Source organism: Cervus elaphus, chromosome 12 (assembly GCF_910594005.1).
Source record: "Cervus elaphus chromosome 12, mCerEla1.1, whole genome shotgun sequence".
NCBI lineage: Eukaryota > Metazoa > Chordata > Mammalia > Artiodactyla > Cervidae > Cervus > Cervus elaphus.
In genome coordinates, this window is record NC_057826.1 from 65,036,563 (window position 1) to 65,056,732 (window position 20,170).

At 42.9% G+C, this 20,170-nt stretch overlaps 1 protein-coding gene across 2 annotated transcripts in view; it reads right to left on the bottom strand.

Moving 5' to 3' along the window:
* EIF2AK4 (eukaryotic translation initiation factor 2 alpha kinase 4) overlaps positions 1-20,170 on the bottom strand; it is a 101,331-nt gene that overhangs the window by 13,680 nt on the left and 67,481 nt on the right. For both annotated transcript variants that reach the window (XM_043919238.1, XM_043919239.1), the window contains exons 22-32: positions 18,483-18,558; positions 17,819-17,940; positions 14,404-14,453; positions 13,304-13,472; positions 11,898-12,014; positions 10,087-10,152; positions 6,305-6,475; positions 5,763-5,897; positions 2,631-2,738; positions 1,934-2,062; positions 284-370 (exon numbers count right to left, since the gene is read on the bottom strand). In XM_043919238.1, the coding sequence (XP_043775173.1) occupies positions 284-370; positions 1,934-2,062; positions 2,631-2,738; positions 5,763-5,897; positions 6,305-6,475; positions 10,087-10,152; positions 11,898-12,014; positions 13,304-13,472; positions 14,404-14,453; positions 17,819-17,940; positions 18,483-18,558 (1,230 nt within the window). The remainder of the gene's footprint in view (positions 1-283; positions 371-1,933; positions 2,063-2,630; positions 2,739-5,762; positions 5,898-6,304; positions 6,476-10,086; positions 10,153-11,897; positions 12,015-13,303; positions 13,473-14,403; positions 14,454-17,818; positions 17,941-18,482; positions 18,559-20,170) is intronic.

A 20,170-nucleotide genomic window follows, 5' to 3' on the forward strand; every position in this document is an offset into this window, starting at 1 on the left:
AGATGGCGAAAGGGAACAAGGGGGAAAAAAGTAGAGAAAAAACCTAGTCATAGCTTTTTAATTTTTTTTCTAAGTTCAAAGAAAAGTGTTCGGATTCAGATTCTCTCTTTTTTATTTCATACACTTTCTCCAAAACACAGACCTAGCAATTCAAAAGGAGAATGAAATAATGGGTTTCCCAGGCCCAGGGCTAGGACCTCAGTGGGAAGGTTGGGCATTCCATGGTTAATACAGTTTGGGAAATCTAATTGTTGAATTGTGAAAGATTTCCTCTGGTCTTTACCTTGACATGGCTTCCTTCTTTATCCGAGACCAGGGCCACATAGGTGATTTCATGATGTCTGCAGTACTCTTGTAATTCCTCTTGGGACTGAAACAAATAAACACAAAGCACTTGGAAAAGCTTCAAGTAGTTAAGGAGAATGAAAACACCATGTTCAGTGTGTTCTCAAAGTGAGTAACTGAACATGTTGATCTAATGGTTTATATAAATAAATATTAAGCAAGACGAGTATAGAATTCAAAGGAGGAATAGGATTTCTTCTGTTTTCTGTGTTTTCACTATTGTTCTAAGGGGTCATATCACTCAGTGTGGTCAGGACATATTAAGAGGTTTCCAAAAACTTCACATCTTGATTGTTGCTAAATATTCACACACACACACACACAGACACACACACACACACGCACACACACACACACACAGACACAGGGAAAAGGCCTTCGGGGAAAACAAAGGCAACAAAAGAAACAGTAGAAGGTGGAAAGCAGAACTGAAGCATAAAGCAAAGAAGTATCAGACCAGAGAAGCCTGCAGGGGACACCCCTGTGGGGGCTGAAGTCACCATTAACTGAGCTTATAATTTTACTTTAAGACAGAACACTGCTCTAACAATTTATGAAACAAGTAAATGGAAGAGGATACTGCTCTGTTAAAGGATTATAATTCATTGCTCAGCATACTTCTGACATGAATTTTTATATAATACACACAGAAATGGACGGCAGCAGCTCCTGGCAGGTGATGTGGCATAAACAGGTGAGAGGGTCGGGTTCTGTTTCCCTGGGCGTCTCTTCATGCTCTGGGGCCCCCTGAGTGAGGGTGAATGTGTGTATACCTTGGAGGACCGGCTGGGATTGCAGCCCCTTCTGATCTGCTTGTAGAGAAGTCAGTCATCTGAAGGCCCCCCATCTAAAGGGGAGGCCGGGTGCTCAGTGGTGCCATTCTTCTCATCTCCACACCCAGAGCAGGTGTTAGGCCAGCTGTGAGAGGCCCGAGGATACAGAGCTAAAAACACGAGACACAGAATGCCTCTGGGAAGTGTGCTGGGCTGGATAGTGGCCCTGCAAAGATGTTCACATCCTCACCCCTGGGAACCTATGACTATGGTATCTTATATGGTAAAAGGGATTTTGCAGATTGATTAAAGATCTTGAGATGGGGAGATTATCCTGGGTTATCAGGATGGGCCCAGTATAATCACAACGGTCCTGGTAAAAAGGGACAGGAGGGTCAATTAGAGATGGAAGGACAGAAACGTAGTGCAGAGGAAAGATGATGCTACCCTACTGAGTCTGAAGACAGAGGAAACAGCCACAAGCAGGCATGCAGGAGGCTTCTAGGTGCTGGAAAAGGCAAGGAAGTGGATTCTCCTCCTAAAGCCTTCAGAAGGAACCAGCCTTACCAGACACCATGATTTCAGCCCAGTGAAACTGATTTCAGGCTTCTGAATTCCAGAAGTGTAAGACAGTAAATAAGTGTTGTTTTAAACCATTTAGTTTGGTAATTTGTTACTCCAACAATGAGAAACTCCTACAGGAAGCAAATGAAATCATAGAGACAGTTTGGCAGAAACTAAAGCCATAGACGCTGATTTGCTGTTGAAGCCATGACTAGGCGCCCTCCACTCACAGGTGCTTTTTGTCTCCTTACCTGTGACCAGTCATACATGATTTCTGCTGTGATTCCAGCTGACCAGAGTTTCTGGGTTAGGTTGATGGCCCTGGACATGGACATCTGACCAACACTTACAACCAGGAGGTCACAAGAGCTTACTGTAACCTGGATCAGAAACATTGATTACATTTAGAGGAGGGAGATTCCAGGCATGTATGTGAGACCATGGAGGCAGCACTCATATGAAAACAGGCATCTTAAAATCACATATGGCAACATAAATGCACAAGTCTTTGCTTCAAAATGACATGTAAAAAAAATGACACAGGAAATTTTTATATTAGTCTTTTAAGATAAAAGACTTGAAATTATTTCTAAGTCATTAGGAAGATATTCTTTTTCTCTGGGAAAACTAATCTTGCCTGAAACACAGAGGAAAAAACCATTTCTTTGTAGAATTATGACCAGAGGGCTTTGATATGAGTCTGTTAACAAGTGTAATCTCTCACATTTACATAGCATATTACAGATAAGAAGAGTCAGGCTACTAGACTAAGGTCCCCTAGCTAGAAAGCAGAGGCTAAGTATCGACACCAAGATTTAGGCTTGTCCCTCATAGCAAAGACAGTCTCCCTAAACCTCAGTCTACAGCTACCACATCTGGGGCTCCATGTGAATGACTGCAAAAGGAGAGCCATCTCAGAGCATGCTGGAAAGCAGAGCTAGTACTTACAGGCTCTTCCATGTTGAGGACAGCTGTGGTTATCTTGTCTATGGCTATGCTGACCCCGATGGCAGTAGGAACTGGCCCCAGAGCCTGTGGTCCTCTAAACTGGGGAATCTGTGGAGAGACACACAGCTCTGGTTATGAAATGGAGAAGAAAGTGTGATGATAGGAAAAGCGATGATTTGGGGGCATGCACTCTAATAGCAACTTATCAAAGGGTTCAACAAAATAAAGTGTGTAAGAGTGTGTGTGTGTGTGTGTGTAGCAAGAGAGAGAAGCAAGCATACCTGCAAATTCAGGTATGTTAATGAATGCTGCACCGAGCCCTGCACTGTTCAATTTGGCAGCCACTAGCCACACGGGGCTTGAGCACGTGAAATGTCTAATCCAGACTGATGTTTGCTGTATATGTAAAACACACTGGCTGCAAAGACTCAGAATGGAAAAGAATGTAAAATAGCTCCTTAATAACTTTTAGATATTCAATTACATGTTGAAATACTATTTGGGTATACTGGGTTAAACAAATGCTAACTGTAAAGACTTAGAAAAAATGTAAATAGCTCCTTAATAATTAAAAAAAATTGATTACATGCTTACATATTATTTTAGATATATTGGGTTAAATAAAATACATTATTAAAATTAATGCCACCTTTTTCTTTTTACTTACTTTATGTTACTAGATAATTTAAAGTGGCATACATAGGTTGTGGACCAAGATGGGTAGATACACTTCTCCCTGTTCCTCTAAGTATAGCTAAAACCCCTGGACACTAAGGGTAAAACAAACATAAGACGACCCTGAGAGTGGAGAGAAGATGGCATGGACCATGGGGTCCGAGGAACCACATGTGGTGAGTTCCCTGGGTTTGGTTTTTCCCTCTTATACCCAGGACTGAGTGCTGCAGAAACTGTCATCCCAGAAATGCCAAGGAGAACAAACAAAAACGCCCCAAGGAAAATCTGATCTCGCTGGTCAAAAAAAATCAAAAAGTGGCAACCCAGCAAGACAGAAAATCTGTAGACAATACTAGCCCTGGTCGACCAAACGTCTCAGAAGCAGCATAGACACTCCCACTCATGATGGCTGAGTGGGGTCAAGACATTCCCCCTCACCCAGAGAGGCCCCACCAAGCCCCAGGAGTGTGGTATTTGAGAACACTGGGGGGAGCCGGGACTTTCTATCTGTCTGGGAGTAATGCTTCCCCCAGTGGTGTCCGTGGAGACCAGGAGCCCCAACTTCCACCCCACCCAAGTGGTAACAAGGTGCCCCTCCCCTCCTGGGGGGTGCCAGAGGACGCTGAATGGAAGCTGGAACTTTCACTACTTTCTGGCAGTAACAAGGCCACCTGCCAACTCCCCAGCCCCCCACCCCTCCACTATACTACCAGTGGAGGCCTGTGGGAAGCAGTAACAAGGCACCCCTCCCACCCTGGGGATGTAGAAGGAGGCCGAGTAAGGAACCTGATCTTCACCCCCAACTGACAGCAGGAAAGTGGTACCCCCTGCCTGCTCCACCCCACCTCCACTATGCAGTATCAGAGGAGGCCTAAACCGGAAGGTCTAGGTAAGTTCTAGAGTCTAGTCACGTAAGACGCAAAATGTCCAGGATACAACTGAAAATCAGGCATCATAACAAGAGCCAGGATCTCAAAGTGAATGAGAAAAGGCAAATCGACAGACACCAACAAAAATGCTACAACAGGAATCATAAATGGGCTTCAAACAAATAAAAAAAGGTAAAGTCTCAGCAAAGAAGTGGGAGACAAAAAACTCACTGGACGGGCCCAACAGCACGAATGGAGATGACAGGATAAACAATCAGAGAAACTGAAGATGAAATCACCGTAAACCACAGAGAAACGAGACTGTAAAGAAAGATGTCCCAGGACCACAGAAGCATAACAAAAGATGTAACATTGTGTTATCAGAGTTCTAGAAAGAGAGAAAAAAGAAAGTAAAGCTGAAAAAATTGTGGAAAAAATAATGCCTCATACTATGCTGGATAGTGGTCAAGGCTTCCCATTCAGCCTCCTCCGGAACACCCCAGAGGGGAGGAGGGCCTTGTTCCTGCTTGGGTGAGGGTGGAAGTCAGGGATCCTGGCCTCCACTGACTCTGAGGGTGTGGGGCGCACTACCCTGAGGCAGATATGGAAGCCCTGGCTCCCCACTGAACCCGCTCCGAGGCCTGCTGGTGCCTGGTAGGAGGCTCATTAGCAAAAGACAAACCTACAGATTCAAGAAGCTGGGAAAAATCAAATAACGGGACAAATGCAAAGAAAGTCCTGCCAAGATACATAACTGAACTTCAAACTAAAAATAAACAAACAAAAAATCTTAAAAGCATCGACAGTCATCTTTCCTATAGGGGAAAAATAATTCAAATAACCCAGATTTCTCATCAGAATCCAGAAGTTTTCGGTAAATACAGTAAACTTCCTTCTTTTCTTGAGTTTTTCAGAGTTCGACACTGGACTCAAAGAGCACAACTCCGTCTGACGTGGCCTCAGTGTGCGCTGAGGAAATGTTTACGACAATCACACACAGGGGATGGGGCAGAGGACATGAGGAGTTAAGGCTCTATTAATACATCCCACTGCATCTCAACTGTGGTGGCAATTACAGGAGCCTACACATGATAAAAACGGCCCAGAGTCAGACACACAAAGTATGTGGAGGTCCGTGTCCTGGGTTTGGTGTTCTATTACAGTTAATACCAGCTTCAACCACTGAAAGAAACTGGGTAAAAAGTACACAAGACCTCTCTGTACTATCTGGGCAATAGCCTGTCAACCTATTAGCTATTTACACAAAAGTTAAAAATAGTACAAATGCATTTCATAAGACATTATCTATTCCTAGTTGAAATATATATAGGTGCTCAATAATACCAGTGATTCAATTTTTCTGTAGTTTCAAACGATTTCTTCCCTGGTGGTCCAGTGGCTGAGATGCAAAGCTCCCAAGGTACAGGGTCTGAGTTCGATCCCTGGTTTGGGAACTAGAGTCCATATGCCACAGCTAAGAGTTTGCATGCCACAACGAAGATCAAAGCTCCTGCGTGTGGCAGCTAAGACCTGGTGCAGCCAAATAAGTAAATATTAAAGTAACAAGCTGAGGAAGAAATGCCCTCACCAGCAGGTCATATCTACCACCAGCTGCAAGGATTTCAGATATAGCCCTTTGCCTCCGTCTGATGAACGCCACAAACTGGAAGATGATTCCGCTGTGCTGCTGCACCTTGTAAACCAAGCCCAAATTGATCAGGACCTGTCAAGGGAAATGCCACACGGGTGTGTCAAGGGCTTGAAATGTAGAGTGTGCAATGCTAAAGACCCCATTTTCCATCATGAGCATGAGAACAATCTATTTAGTATAAACAAAATATTCAATAAGATTTGGTACATGGTCTGTTGGACTACAGCCCACCAAGAAAGAGGAGCTCTGTTCTCTTCAAGAATAACCACCTCTCTTGAGGTCGACATAGTAAGAATTATCGCACAATAGGAATTATGATGCTCGCAAAGAAATTCTGATACAAGCCAAAATTATTACTAGGTATCAAATGTTCCAAAATGTAGAAAGCAGCATTCTTCTGGAAAAATAAAACCCATTTCCTCCTTGTGCTATTATTAATGCTACAAACTGGTGCTGCCAGAATCAAACAATTGCCAAACCTGTAACTTTATGCCAAGTTTCTTCAACAGTCCAACGACCTCCTCCAGATCTTTTAAGCCGTACTTCACCAACTGGGCAACACCTGTTTTCTGTTTTATTAATGAATTTATGGTTGGGGTTAGATCTTGTAGCTCTCCCTTCTGCTCAATAAATTTGTAGAGTCGACACAGCTGGAAAGCAAGGAGGCACAGTTAGCTTCCAAAATCCATGGCAGCAAAGACTTACTTTGCTGCATGTTTCCTATACACAGGGGGAAGTGGCAGAGCTTTTGCACCTCCAAGAGGGTGGAGTTTGTGGTCAAGGCTAATTTTAGTCCCCACTAAGGATTATTGTTTTCCAACAACTCTAAGGCACCTTGCAGAAGTGCTCCAGGTTCCTACTCACAGTTCATTTTTAGTCCCACACACAGCAGAGCAGACCCTGACGCTGGCAGCACCTCCATTATATATATTTTCCGGCCAGTATTGTTCCTCTTTGCCTTCCTTATGCTCGTGAATTTCCATGACCACAGGCACGTCAATGAGGGACAGGAAGGCAAAGTCTGACTTGTTCTAACACTACACTGAGTTAGACAGGACAGGAGTTCCCTGTCCTCCCTTGAATAATTCCTACTTGTAGCCTTGAGATGCATTTTGGATACCACCTCCTACAGGCAGCCCCCGCTGCCTTCTCTTCTGGCTCAGACCTTGTGCCAGATCCCAGCTCTCAGCAGCTGTACTCGCTGTCTCCGCCAGGAGGGGGCAGCAGCTAACAGTGATCTATCTGTGAACCCGGCACAGGCCCTGGCCCAGTGCGCCTTGAAGAGGAAATAACTATGATCATAAAACCAGGAAAAAAGACTCCAGGGGCCAGAGTGGAAACTAAGAAACAGAACTATAGCTACTTTGAGACTATAGGCAGATACAACCTGGTTCATCTATAAACAGGCATATGGAATTGAAGAGCTGAATGAAGACTTATGAATGAAGCTTAAGGTAGTTTCATAATCATAAATCACTTGTATTTTTAAAAAATCTCAAAGTGTTACTAATTTCTTTAGTATCTTAAAGATAACATTTTAAAATTTTATGTCTTTGATTTTATTTTCTTAATAAAAAAATCTTTTAAACATTATCAGTTCAGCTCAGTCGCTCAGTCGTGTCCGACTCTTTGCGACCCCATGAATCGCAGCACACCAGGCCTCCCTGTCCATCACCAACTCCCGGAGTTTACTCAAACTCATGCCCATTGAGTCGGAGATGCCATCCAGCCATCTCATCCTCTGTCATCCCCTTCTCCTCCTGCCCCCAATCCCTCCCAGCATCAGGGTCTTTTCCAATGAGTCTTTAAACATTATACTACCCCATTAACTGGAGAAGGAAATGGCAACCCACTCCAGTGTTCTTGCCTGGAGAATCCCATGGACAGAGGAGCCTGGCAGGCCCCAGTCCATGGGGTCACACGAGTCGGACACGACTTAGTGACTAAACCACCACCACCACCCCATTAATAAACTGCCAGAAGCATCAGAGTTTACACCCCCAGATTCTGGTCCTCAACCTATCCCCAACTAACTCCATGTAACCTGGGGTAAGTCATGCATCTCTTTGGGCTTTAGGTGCCTCATCTGTAAAATATGAACACTGGGCCAGATATTTGAAATTTTCCTGCAGCATTTCTACTCCCTCTTCTAATACTCTTAGGGTTCCCTTTTAAAATAATGAGAGTACTAAATGCCTATGTGTGCTAAGTCAGTTGTGTCCGACTTTTTGAAACCCTATAGCCCATCAGGCTCCTCTGTCCATGAGAATTCTTTAGGTAAGAATACTGGAGTGGGTGACCATGCCCTCCTCCAGGGGATCTTCCCGACCTAGGGACTGAACCCACATCTCTTATGTCTCCTGTGTTGGCAGGTGGGTTCTTTACTACTGAGCCACCTGGAAAGCCCACCAATGCCTATATTAGATACTAATTTTTCCATTTTGAACTAATCAAACACACAACTTTGAATTAATGCTTAATATCAAATGACTGGGCTTCCCAGGTGGTGCCAGCAGTAAAGAATTTGCCTGCCAATGAAGGGACGTAAGAGATGCAGGTTCGATCCCTGGGTCGGGAATATCCCCTGGAGGAGGGCATGGCAACCCACTCCAGTACTCTTGCCTGGAAAATCCCATGGACAGAGGAGCCTGGTGGGCTAGGGTCCATGGGGTTGTGGAGTCAGACACTTCTGAAGCAACTGAGCATATACACACATCAAATGACTAATGGATAGAAATTTAGCAAAAAGCAAAGAAGCTGACATTTTAGCAACCAATGTGGCTATCTTCTGCAAGCGTGAAGTATTTTGAAATGTATTAGTTCAGAGAACCTTTTGGGCTTGAACCAGTTTAAGGAGTCACTGAACTGGGCGGTTTCTTGGACAGATTCTTTGTGTCTTTAATACACGGGACTACTTCTTCACATGGCTATGTGCTGTGTACATATCTAGGGTATTTCATAAAAACACTGTCCTTTGTACTAGAATATTATTCCATTGAGTCACTTTATTTTATTAATATCTCCTACAATAGTTAACATTTAAAATGTAGTCTGATTTAATTTCCAGAGTTCCTAGCGCTATGTATCTGGTTTACTTTCCCAACCTGCAAACTATTAATATTTGAGTGAGTTCTTTAAACTGTGACGCCCAGTGAAAGTTGTGAGCTGAGGGTAGACACGTACTGGACGGATCCCCTCATGGCTTTTAACGGCCAGTATGAAAGAAGAAGTTGAAAGCACGCTGTGGACTCTCCCACTGACATCTCTTTACATCCTGAATGCCGTGCCTGACACACGGTAGGTGTCCTAGAATCTGAGTAACTCCGCCTGGCCAGCGTACGATCATATTTTATTTTATCCCATAGGTGAATTTTGCTCATCACCATAGGGTTCCCAGGTTGGCTCAGTGGTAAAGAATCTGCCTGCCAAGCAGGAGACACGGGTTCTATCCCTGGGTGGGACGATCCCCTGGAAGAGGAAATGGCAACCCACTTCAGTATTCTTGCCTGGGAAATCCCATGGACAGAGGAGCCTGGTGGGACACAGTCCATGGGATTGCAGGAGACTTAGTGGCTAAATGACAAGAGGATTATGTAACTGAGTGTCAGACCAGGTCTAGAAGGGCTCTGGGAAAGTTCAAAAAAAAAAAATCTTCTCTTAAACTTCTCTTGAATAAATATTCAGGAAAATGTAAGAAATCCCTGTTGTCTTTTGCTTTTCAGGGACTCAGTTAAGTGTGGGTGGACTGGTAAAGATCTGGGCCCAACCTGATGCTCAAAGAGAGAACTGACAAACCTATTTACTGTGAGATTTCCTCACTGCCAGTGAGATTTTAGGAGTAGGTAATGTCCCAGAAAAGCCAGAGCTATAATGCAGCTCTGAGGTGCTGGAAGACCAGGAGGTGGGGGAGGCCCATGAGGTGGAGCTCTGGGCCGCAAATGATCCTGCAGAATCTACTTCAGCAGAGGCCAAGCAGCGTGAGGTATGCTAGGCAGGAGGCTCCACCGAGCACAGCCTTGGCAAGGAGTGTGAAGAGAAGGATATGGTGTCAGGAAAATAGCATGGAGACGCATTCTTTGATCATGGCCCTGATTTCTCTTCCGCTAATTCCAGACGTTGCCATGGCACCTATTAACACTTGAGGGAAAAACTGTCTGAGGTGGCGCGAAGCGCCGCTGCCTGACTGCAGTGAGAATTTGGCGTTTTCTGGAATTACAGCATTACAGAGAGAGCCGTAATCACACCATTGAAAGATACTTACACTATTTGACGACAAGGATAGATTACAAAATTTAGCTTCCACTTCTCTCCTCGTCAGCTTTTCTGTCTAATGGAGAAGAAGAAGGTAACAATGAGAGTCACCACATTTGGCTGTGGACAAGATACAGTTTCCAGGCTAATTCTGACGGGCGTATCCTTCATTTTGGACAAACTGCTTCTCATCATGAAAGATGGATTAACTGATTAAAAGACTTTTTTTTCCCTCCACAATTCACATAAGCTATAACTAACATGGTTTTAAAATGTGAGAAAGATTGAAGGCAAGAGAAGGGGGCAAAGAGGATGAGATAGTTGGATGGCATCACTGACTCAATGGACATGAGTTTGAGCAAACTCTGGGAGATAGTGAAGGACAGGGAAGCCTGGTGTGGTGTAGTCCATGGGGTTGCAAAGAGTTGGACACGACTGAGCGACTGAACAACAATTCCTGACATGAAAGAATTAACAAGGGGAGAGCTGTACTTGCTGAATGGTGAGGTGACCCAAGGCAGAGAGGCTTACCCAGGGGTGCTTATGCTAGAGTCAACTGACCATATCCCCTAATGAAAGCCACCTGTGGACAGGCTCCGAGTGCCACCCCATGCTGCCAGGCAGCCGACAGGATATGAACAAAAGTGATGGGAAGCTCTCTGCACCATCCCTGGGCTTTCTGCCAGCCTCTCACTGACACTCTGTTCTATCTGTCCCTGCCAAACAGCAGCAGCACTTTGGGAGGAGAAAAGAAACATGAAGAAGCAAACACTAAAGTTAGGACCCTTGATGTGTCCCTGGCAGATGAAATAAAAGCTAGTTGAGCTTTTTAGTGTACAAAAAACAGTCAACCATTACGAACTTCCCCAGCTTATCCTGTCTTAATCACAGGCTGTCTGGCACAGCTAGTGACTGTATCTTCTTGATGTTCTTATTTATTATAAAAATAATATTTAACATGAAAAGAAATTAGAAAAGATAAGGAAAGATTCACCTCCACCCCAGCACCGTAATATTTAAGATCTTCACTGTCCCCCCTTCAGGCTTTGCACAAATACCAGAGAGTAATAAATACAACGATGTGGCTAAATTCAGAAGGGCAATGGGAGGTGATGCTGCCCCAGTCTCACATAATGAGGTGATAAATGAGGCCCCAAGAGAAGTCTAAACCAGTCTCTCCCAGTCTATAAATGACTTCACTGATAAGCTCAGACAGGCTGGAAGAATTAAGGGCAGGACATAAGTCTTTTACTATCAAAACTAATACTCCCTTTCTTGGCCTCTCTAAAGGACAATAACAGTGCTTGTGAGATTAACTTAGGCAAGTTACTCTCCATAAAGGGTTTAGAACAATGCTCGGCACATATTTCTGAGCACAGTGCATGCTCAGTAAAGGCTGACTATTTTTAAACTTATTACAGGCAAGTATCAGGACCAACTACTTAGTGACTTTTTTGCCTTAAGAAGCAAGTGAGTGAAGAAGTTTATTATCTTATAAATTAAATAAGATAATTCAATCTTCAGAAGTTACCCTTGCAAACACACCATGGAGGTCACTAGCAGCACAAGGCTTAGTACAGAATAAAAGCTCAACCGATACTTGTCAACTATGGATAGAAAAACAAAACCAAAACTGCTGGCAGAATCAAAGCCAACTAGTTCTTTTACCTTAGAGCAATGAGGGGAAGGAGATAAAATTCCCAATTCAAAAAAAAAAAAAAAAAAATTCCCAATTCAGTTTTATGGTTACATCACTAAGAAAATTCTCATCAGCTATTATTATTAACCTTCAATATCAACTCAAAGAAATTAAAGGCTTACCACAGCATCATACAAAATAACATAGACTTGGCTGAGTTTATCTTCTGGGATCCCACAGTGTAAGAGTATTGCTTTCAGTAACATGGTATGGTTCAAGTAAATACTGTAATTTCTTTCCTAGGATAGAGAAATTATTATTTTCATTATAAAAGCAACACAGGCACCTGATGAAATCTAGAATCTTATCCCCAGTTTACCAACCTGACACAATGGAAGAAATGAATTTTAGCACATTGCCTTCTAGTTTACTTTTTCATATACATTCTTCTTACACTGTTGTGGTCAGAGTATAATATATTAATAATTTCATCTTTATCATACACATCAGAAATACTTTCACCTCCAGCTACGTTCAAAAGCCTGAGCAAGGTGACACAGATTTTGAAGAGGGAGAAGACCTGGTTCGATACTGCCTGACCCATAAGCCCAGCTGGTGGAGTCTAAGCACACAATCGAGGAGCACTCACAGGGTGGAGCTGTGCGCTGAGCCAAGCGCAGTGGGCTGCAGACAGTGTGCCCTGAAAGAGCATGCTCTGCCTGGAGGAAACAGCTGGCCATTAGCATGTGGGTTCTCATCTCACATGCTGTGAGAGCTGAGAAGGAAAGCTGGCTGGCCAATCAGGGAGGCTGCAGGCAGGCTCCCGGGCCCCCACTGCAGCTGGGTAGAGGTCTGTCTGGACAGGGGCGCACGGTGACTGATGGGAGGTCACTGTGGTGAGGTAAGAGGGGCGTGTAGCGGGGATGGGGAGGGAAGGCCGAGGAGAGCAACCAGTGTGCGCACAGGAGCCTCCACTAGCTGCAGGGGGGTCCACAGAGATCACACAACCTGAGGCCAGTCGTTAAGAGCCTGGGTGGGGACTTCCCTGGCAGTCCAGTGGTTAAGACTCTGGGCTTCTAATGGTGGAGACATGGGTTTGATCCCTGGTTGGGGAACTAAGATCCCATATGCCATGCAGTGTGGCTAAAATTTTTTTTAATTAAAAACTGTTGCAAATCAACTAAACTTCGATTAAAAAAAAGAAAATGCATTCCATGTAATCTAAAGCAATAAAATAATTAGTACATATTTTTTAAAAAAGAACCTGGGTGTAGGAGGTAGCTAAGGGTTCCCAACATGCTCAAAGTATACTAGGATTCTTAGCTGAATCCCTCAAATTTTGGAAGAATGAATGGAGAAACTACAGCTTCCCCCCAACCAAAGAAACAAAAACAAAATTCATTCCTCTCTAGGCAGAGGCAAGAGCATGAGACCGTCTCAAAGGCGACATCAGACTTTCCCAGGGACTTGAGTAACAACGTGATTCACGGCCAGCACCATCTGAGGAGCAGTTCTGTGGTCCCACGGAATCTGCTGAAGGACTCTGTCTAGCGGGATAACCTTGGGATGTTAGGGTGTGGGAAGGAACCTGAAGTGCTGGAAACTCCTGGATGATTTCGTAGATGGTGTAGATGACTTCAGCGGTGGGCAGGGAGCTGTTGGTAGTAGAGGTGACAATATCAAATGCACACTCCAGAAGTTCTTTGGGATGAAATCGGTCCAATTTTCGAGGTCTAAACACACGTTCTATGCAGTATCTGTGGAGAGAAGCCCGAATTTCTAAGGTCATTGCTTGCTGGAATTACATATGTATAAGAGATTGTTGAATAAAAGAAATAATATGGAAAAATCAATCAGTAGTATGATTAAGAGAATGTAAAGATAGATTTGCCCAGAATAGTCATGACTTGTATCTAGGTATCAATTCCCAGTGTTGCCACTATTAAGCAATGAGGTTTATTTGTTTTTTAAAGTCTGAAATAGACATGAAATAACACAGAAATATAATTTTATCATAAGTGCTTGCTTTCTACACAGTGATATCCACACTTTATGCTTAGGAATTATTTACTTGGAATTGAGAATAAAGGCATGTAAAGAGCTTTGACTTTGTTTAGGAGAGGAGCTGAAAAGTCAGGTGCCTTGCTGACAACGACATTGCTCCAATTTATGAAGATCTTGGTGTTTGACCCTGTGGTATTTGAATGAAAGCCTTTCCCCAGCGGTAAGTGCCTGGAAGTCCCTGGTGTTCAGCACTTCTGCTGGGTTTCCTCCACTTCTCCACAAGCTGTTTTTATTCAGTTACCTGTGCAGGCAGTTTTCACACAGAGACTACTGGCCACTTGTCCTTTCAATTAAATTTTAAAAGGGGCCATCTGTGATCAAGAACAGCCAGATGTTTTTCCAAGCAACCATTTGTGAAAGTAATTAGTCAAGTGGCTTGGGGACATTTAGAAGGCACAGAAAAGACTGGGAGTTTCAGGTTGCTATCCAAATGCAACATTCCTACAAATAGGAGGATGCCAGTCTTAATCATAGAAAGGGGTACTGGGGCTGGGCTTTGTGACCATTTTCCAAGCTCAGTACTTTAAACTCCAAATACCTGACTGTGTAACGATCACAGTAGATGAAATGCTCTTTTTGGGTTTCTTTCTCACGTGTACCAAATGAACCCCCATTTTTCCTTACCGCTTTAAATTCAATATATTATTTCTCGCCACATATCTTGCAAAAGGAACCTGAAAAATAAAGTTTCAAAGGTCAGTATCGAGCCGTGCCAACCACTACTCCTTTTGTTTTTTTAACCTTTGAGTTGTAAGTCACACACCACAGAGTTCACCTTTTAAAGTTTACAATTCAGTGGTTTTGAGAATGTTCACAAAGCTGTGCACTGCTCACCACTCACACTCCTTGGAATGTTTCTGAGTTGGTCAGTTAGCAGCCGATCTCACTACTGGATGTAACACCAACCTTATTTGCTGTGGCATTTCTTAGGTTTTTAAGTTTGAAAAAAAAAATCACTTTTAGTGAAATATACTCTGCCAAATTTTATTCTGTGCAAGTTATATGATGACCTGTGAATTTTTTTTTAAGTGTCACATAATACTGCAGTCAAAATGGGTATTACCTCTTACGAATTTCCCGACTTTCCCATAGATCTTACAGAAGAAATTCTTAATAACCACCCACTAATAATCACCACAGCTTATAAAACCATTACCAGATTGCCTCAAGAGATCTGACATGGTATCACTAACTAATAGGTCAAATTCTCAAAGGGCAATTATTTTTTATTTGGGGGGATTTAATATATTTGCTCACAGAAAGAAAGCTAATGTTTAACAATCTGCATTTTAGTGTCCTAATGTCTAGACAATAAGGAGCCAGTTTTAAGTATAGCTATGTAAATGTTTGCCCTTCTGTACGTTCTCTAACAGAGCCCAAATCTGATATGCTACCTACTCACCTCTCAAAATAATCCCAAACCACCTGTCTTACTGCAAAAGAAAAACTAAATCCAGGGGCATAGAAGGAATTTCCTCTTAAACCATAAAAGCAAAACATGTTCTTGCAATATGCTGCAAAACATAGATAAGAAAAAAAGACAATATCCTGATTCCAGACCTCCCTCCAGAAAAATACAGTCAAAAGTTCAAGTTTTTGACACTTCAGTCTGGGGATACAAACAAGCTGATATGTGTCATTATTCACACGCATGTGGGAGCACTATATATATCTCAAACATACCAGGTGCATTCAAACACACATTTTTGTGCACATGCTCAGCTCTTTTTTAAAACTTTTCTCTTTCTCTGTATAATAAAAATGGAATTGTTCAGTTCAGTTCAGTCACTCAGTCGTGTCCAACTCTTTGCAACCCCATGAACCGCAGCACGCCAGGCCTCCCTGTCCATCACCAACTCCTGGAGTCTACCCAAACCCATGCCCATCGAGTCGGTGATGCCATCCAGCCATCTCATCCTCTGTTGTACCCTTCTCCTCCTGCCCTCAATCTCTCCCAGCATCAGGGTCTTTTCTAATGAGTCAGCTCTTTGCATCAGGAGGCAAAAGTATTGGAGTTTCAGCTTCAGCATCAGTCCTTCCAATGAACACCAAGGACTGATCTCTTTTAGGAGGGACTGGTTGGATCTCCTTGCAGTCCAAGGGACTCTCAAGAGTCTTCTCCAACACCACAGTTCAAAAGCATAAATTCTTCAGCATTCAGCTTTCTTTACAGTCCAACTCTCACATTCATACATGACCACTGGAAAAACCATAGCCTTGACTAGACGGACCTTTGTTGACAAAGTAGTGTCTCTGCTTTTTAATATGCTGCCTAAGTTGGTCATAACTTTCCTTCCAAAGAGTAAGTGTCTTCTAATTTCATGACTGCAATCACCACCTGCAGTGATTTTGGAGCTCAGAAAAATAAAGTCAGCCACTGTCTCCCCATCTATTTGCCATGAAGTGATGGGCTCAGATACCATGATCTTAGTTTTCTGAATGGTGAGCTTTAAGCCAACTTTTTCACTCTCCTCTTTCACTTTCATCAAGAGGCTCTTTAGTTCTTCTTGACTTTCTGCCATAAGGAATTGTTAGGTAGTTAGATTAGGAAAAAGGAGTCCAGAACGAAGTGGCTAAAATACAAAGGGAAAAGCCCATGAAAATAGAACAAAGGAAGGTCTGAGGACTGGAGTGAGAATCTCAGGTGAAACAAACAGCCCTCCTGGCTAGCCCAGTTTACATAGGGCAGGCTCAGGGGGAGGAGAAAAAACATATAAAAAAAGGAGCCAAAATTGAGCCTTTGGCTTCTCTTCTCTTTGTGTCTTTTGGGTCAGCCTGCCCTCATGCCTTGAGGGTGTATTTTCCTTTCCTTGCCAAATAAAACTGAGTTGTAACACTGAGCTGTAACACTGATCTGTCCATCACTTCAAATTTTTGCTGCAGTGAGACAGAACTGAGGAAATCACAACCTCCCCTGAAAGAATCATATTAGAGTTCCTTTGAAACATACATTTTTTTCCAGCTAATAGCATACCATGGATATTCCTACAGATGAAATATAGATATGGATCTATATAAATATATATGCATTTTGATATTTTACCTCTTTAATATTCCATAATAAATGGAATATTTATTCAACCATTTTGCTACTGATGAATATGCAGTTTTCAGTTTTTGACCACCATGATAAATTGGCAATGGATGTCTTTTTAATATTTGTATACCAATGTGTTATTTCTTTAAATAAATCCCTCAAAGTGGGATTGCTAGCTCAAAGGGTGTAGTATATGCATTTACTTTATTAAATACGTTCAGATTACTTTTCAAAAGGTTCAGCAACTTACATTGTCATCAGCAATATATTAAAGTACTATTTTCCTAAACCCTAGTCATCTGTGGGCATTAAAGCTTTTTGGCAGTCTGAGAGGTGAAGTTCGGATACCTTTGCTTTGTGTTTCCTTATTAGTGAGGTTGAGTGTCCGTGAGAAGATTATTAGCCCTATGCACCTTCTCTCCAGAGAACTGCCTGGTTACAGCCTTTACTCTCCTCTCTACTCGTAAGTGCTTTCTGTACAAGAGGAACATTAACCTCTTGTCTGTCACATGCACGCACAGTACAGATGGGCTTGTTAGCAGCCAGCACCATGTGAGTGATCAGCCAGTAAGCCTGCTGCCATCAAAGGGAACCCTGGGGATAAGAAAGCAAGCATGAGCAGACTTCAGCACACACACTTAGCAGTGACACTTGCTGTTACAAGAATTCAACTGTTCTAGACATTAACGTATGGGAAATGTCTGGGTTGGCCAAGTTGGCCTGCTATGATCACCTGGCGGAGCTCAACACTGATGTGCAGACATGGCACCTGCAATGCAGGGGTCAGGCTTCTACATAAGCACTAAGGTGGATGCACACGTGGTCAAAGGTTTACCATGATGCTCTCACCCTGATAACTCTCTTAACATTATGTTTCCTAGAGGTGACATTAAGAAAATAAGCCTGGGGGAAGAACGATTGGTGGGGGTATTCCTTTAATATGATACCAGCCCTGGGACCAGGCATGGCACCCACACTGTCAGCAAAGCCTCCCAGCCTCACCCGCAGGTCAAAAGGCAGCATCACCAGCATCCCGCTGTGGTCCATGAATAAAGCAGCTTCGTTGTGCTCATATATTTGTCTGTTTCGGGGAAGCAGCAGTGGGGTACACAACTGGACAGCTCCTACACCAAATGAGAAAAAATAACTAGTCACTGTTTCTCATGCTTTCCAGACACAAATTAAAACAAACACAAATGTGACAGTTAAGAATCTGCCACTGGGACTGCTGAAATCACTTTATCTTCAATTCTCTAAGTTTACTAATGGAAAGCTCATCTAAGGTTAAGTTTGTTAATTTAGTCACATTTCCTTTTTTTTGGCTGCACCACACAGCTTGAGGAATCTTAGTTCCCTGACCAGGGATCGAACCCAGGCCCATGGCAGTGAAGGTACTAGGTCCTAATCGCTGGACTGCCAGGAAATTCCCTAGTCATATTTCTGACTCCACAAACCAACTGTATTTTAGCAACAAGGTTATAATACTCAAATCTGTCTCCCCTCCACAAGCTGAATTATGAAAATAAGCTTAAATGTCATGGGTGTCAAGTGAGTGTAACTGAATTTAAAAGTAAAGCATGGCTGCACCCAAGTCCATTAACATGACTTTCTGAAGAGGAAACAAAATGTCTTTTGAGAAGGCCCATGTTTTTAAAAGAGAACATACCGTGTCTTTTGAAGATGCGGATGATGGTTTCACACACGTGCTGCTGTATCTTGGCTGTGCGGATGGAGAAGCTGCCCTAAAACATGACCAATTCAACTGTCATTAAAGCCTGATCAAAGGGATTGCCCAAAATATCTTTCTGTGGGTGGTCGTATGCATTATATTGCTTATTCCCAAGATCACAAAAGAGATCTCAACCTCTTTTGAACATATTCAGGAAAGGAGAAAACTACATGTCTTGCAACATGTCCTATTTTGGGAAGGCTTCCTCAGTTCAAAGTCCAAGCTCTCAGCAACAGTGATGTGTGCCTTTCAGAGACAGCTAGTCCTACACACAACTCTCCAAAAGGACTTTCAGAGATACTGTGGCAGTCAAACATCTAACAGCATCAAACCCCCTCCCACAGACTACAATATTTCATAGTGGGCCTCTTGAAAGCTACATGGCATTTACATATTTTGTAAATAACTTTCTTTTTCATTTTTTCTTGTAATACAAGTAGCACTATTTCACTACAGAAAATTTATTAAAGACAATAGAAAAGCAAAAAACCAACAATTAAAAAGTCAACCACAATCCTGTAGATATAATATACCAGTAAAGAAAAACCACTTAGCCCCTGAAATCTATACTGATCTTCCACAAACCTTACCAGGACTTTCTCTGCTACTCTTCAAATTCTATTTTAAGCATATGGAAATGTATAGAGAATATAACAAATATCTATTATTAACTCACCCAACTTTCTAAAATTTTAACATTTTGCTATACTGTTTCAGACTGTTTTTGCTTTTAAGAAAGAAAACGTTGAAGTCTCCCAAACCTGCTTGTGCTTCAGAAACTACCTGAAGAGCTTTTAAACTGAGATTCTTTTTGTTTATTTATTTATTTGGCTGCAGTGGGTCTTAGTTGCAGCACTCGGGATCTTAGTTCCCTGACCAGGGACTGAACCTGGAGCCCCTGCACTGGGAGCATGGAGTCTTAAACACTGACCACCAAGGAAGTCCCTGAAGAGATTCTTAAAGTGCCTCACACTTATACTCCAAGTCTCTATATTGGATGTAGGGCCTGAGCCTCTGCGTTGTCAAAGGGCCTCACAGGTGACTTTAATGTGCAGCCAGTATTGGGAGCTACTGGCTATTTGACCTGGATCTGAACTGATTTTTTTCAGCACTGGGCAGCTGGGCCAGGGCTTGGTCTCTAAAAGCACCCCTTCTTACTCTCTTTGGTTAGGGGGTGGATCAGGAACTCCTACAAGTAAGTGATTAAAAGTGTGACTCTTCCTAGAATAATGCACATGCACACATTTTGCATATACAGATCTCAAACTAAGAGCTTATGTAGGACCAGGACCTATGGTATAGCACAGGGAACTATAGTCAATATCTTGTAATTATTGTTGATCGGTGGCTAAGTCCTGTCTGACTCTTTGTGATCCCATGGACTGTAGCACACCAGGCTCCTTTGTCCTGTGCCATCTCCTGGAGTTTACTCAAATTCATGTCCATTAAGTCGGTGATGCTATTTAACTATCTCATCCTCTGCCATCCCCTTCTCCTTTTACTTTCAATCTTTTCCCAGCATCAGGGTCTTTTCCAATAAGTTGGCTGTGCATATCAGGTGGCCAAAGAACTGGAACTTCAGCTTCAGCAACAGTCCTTCCAGTGAATATTCAGGGTTGATTTCC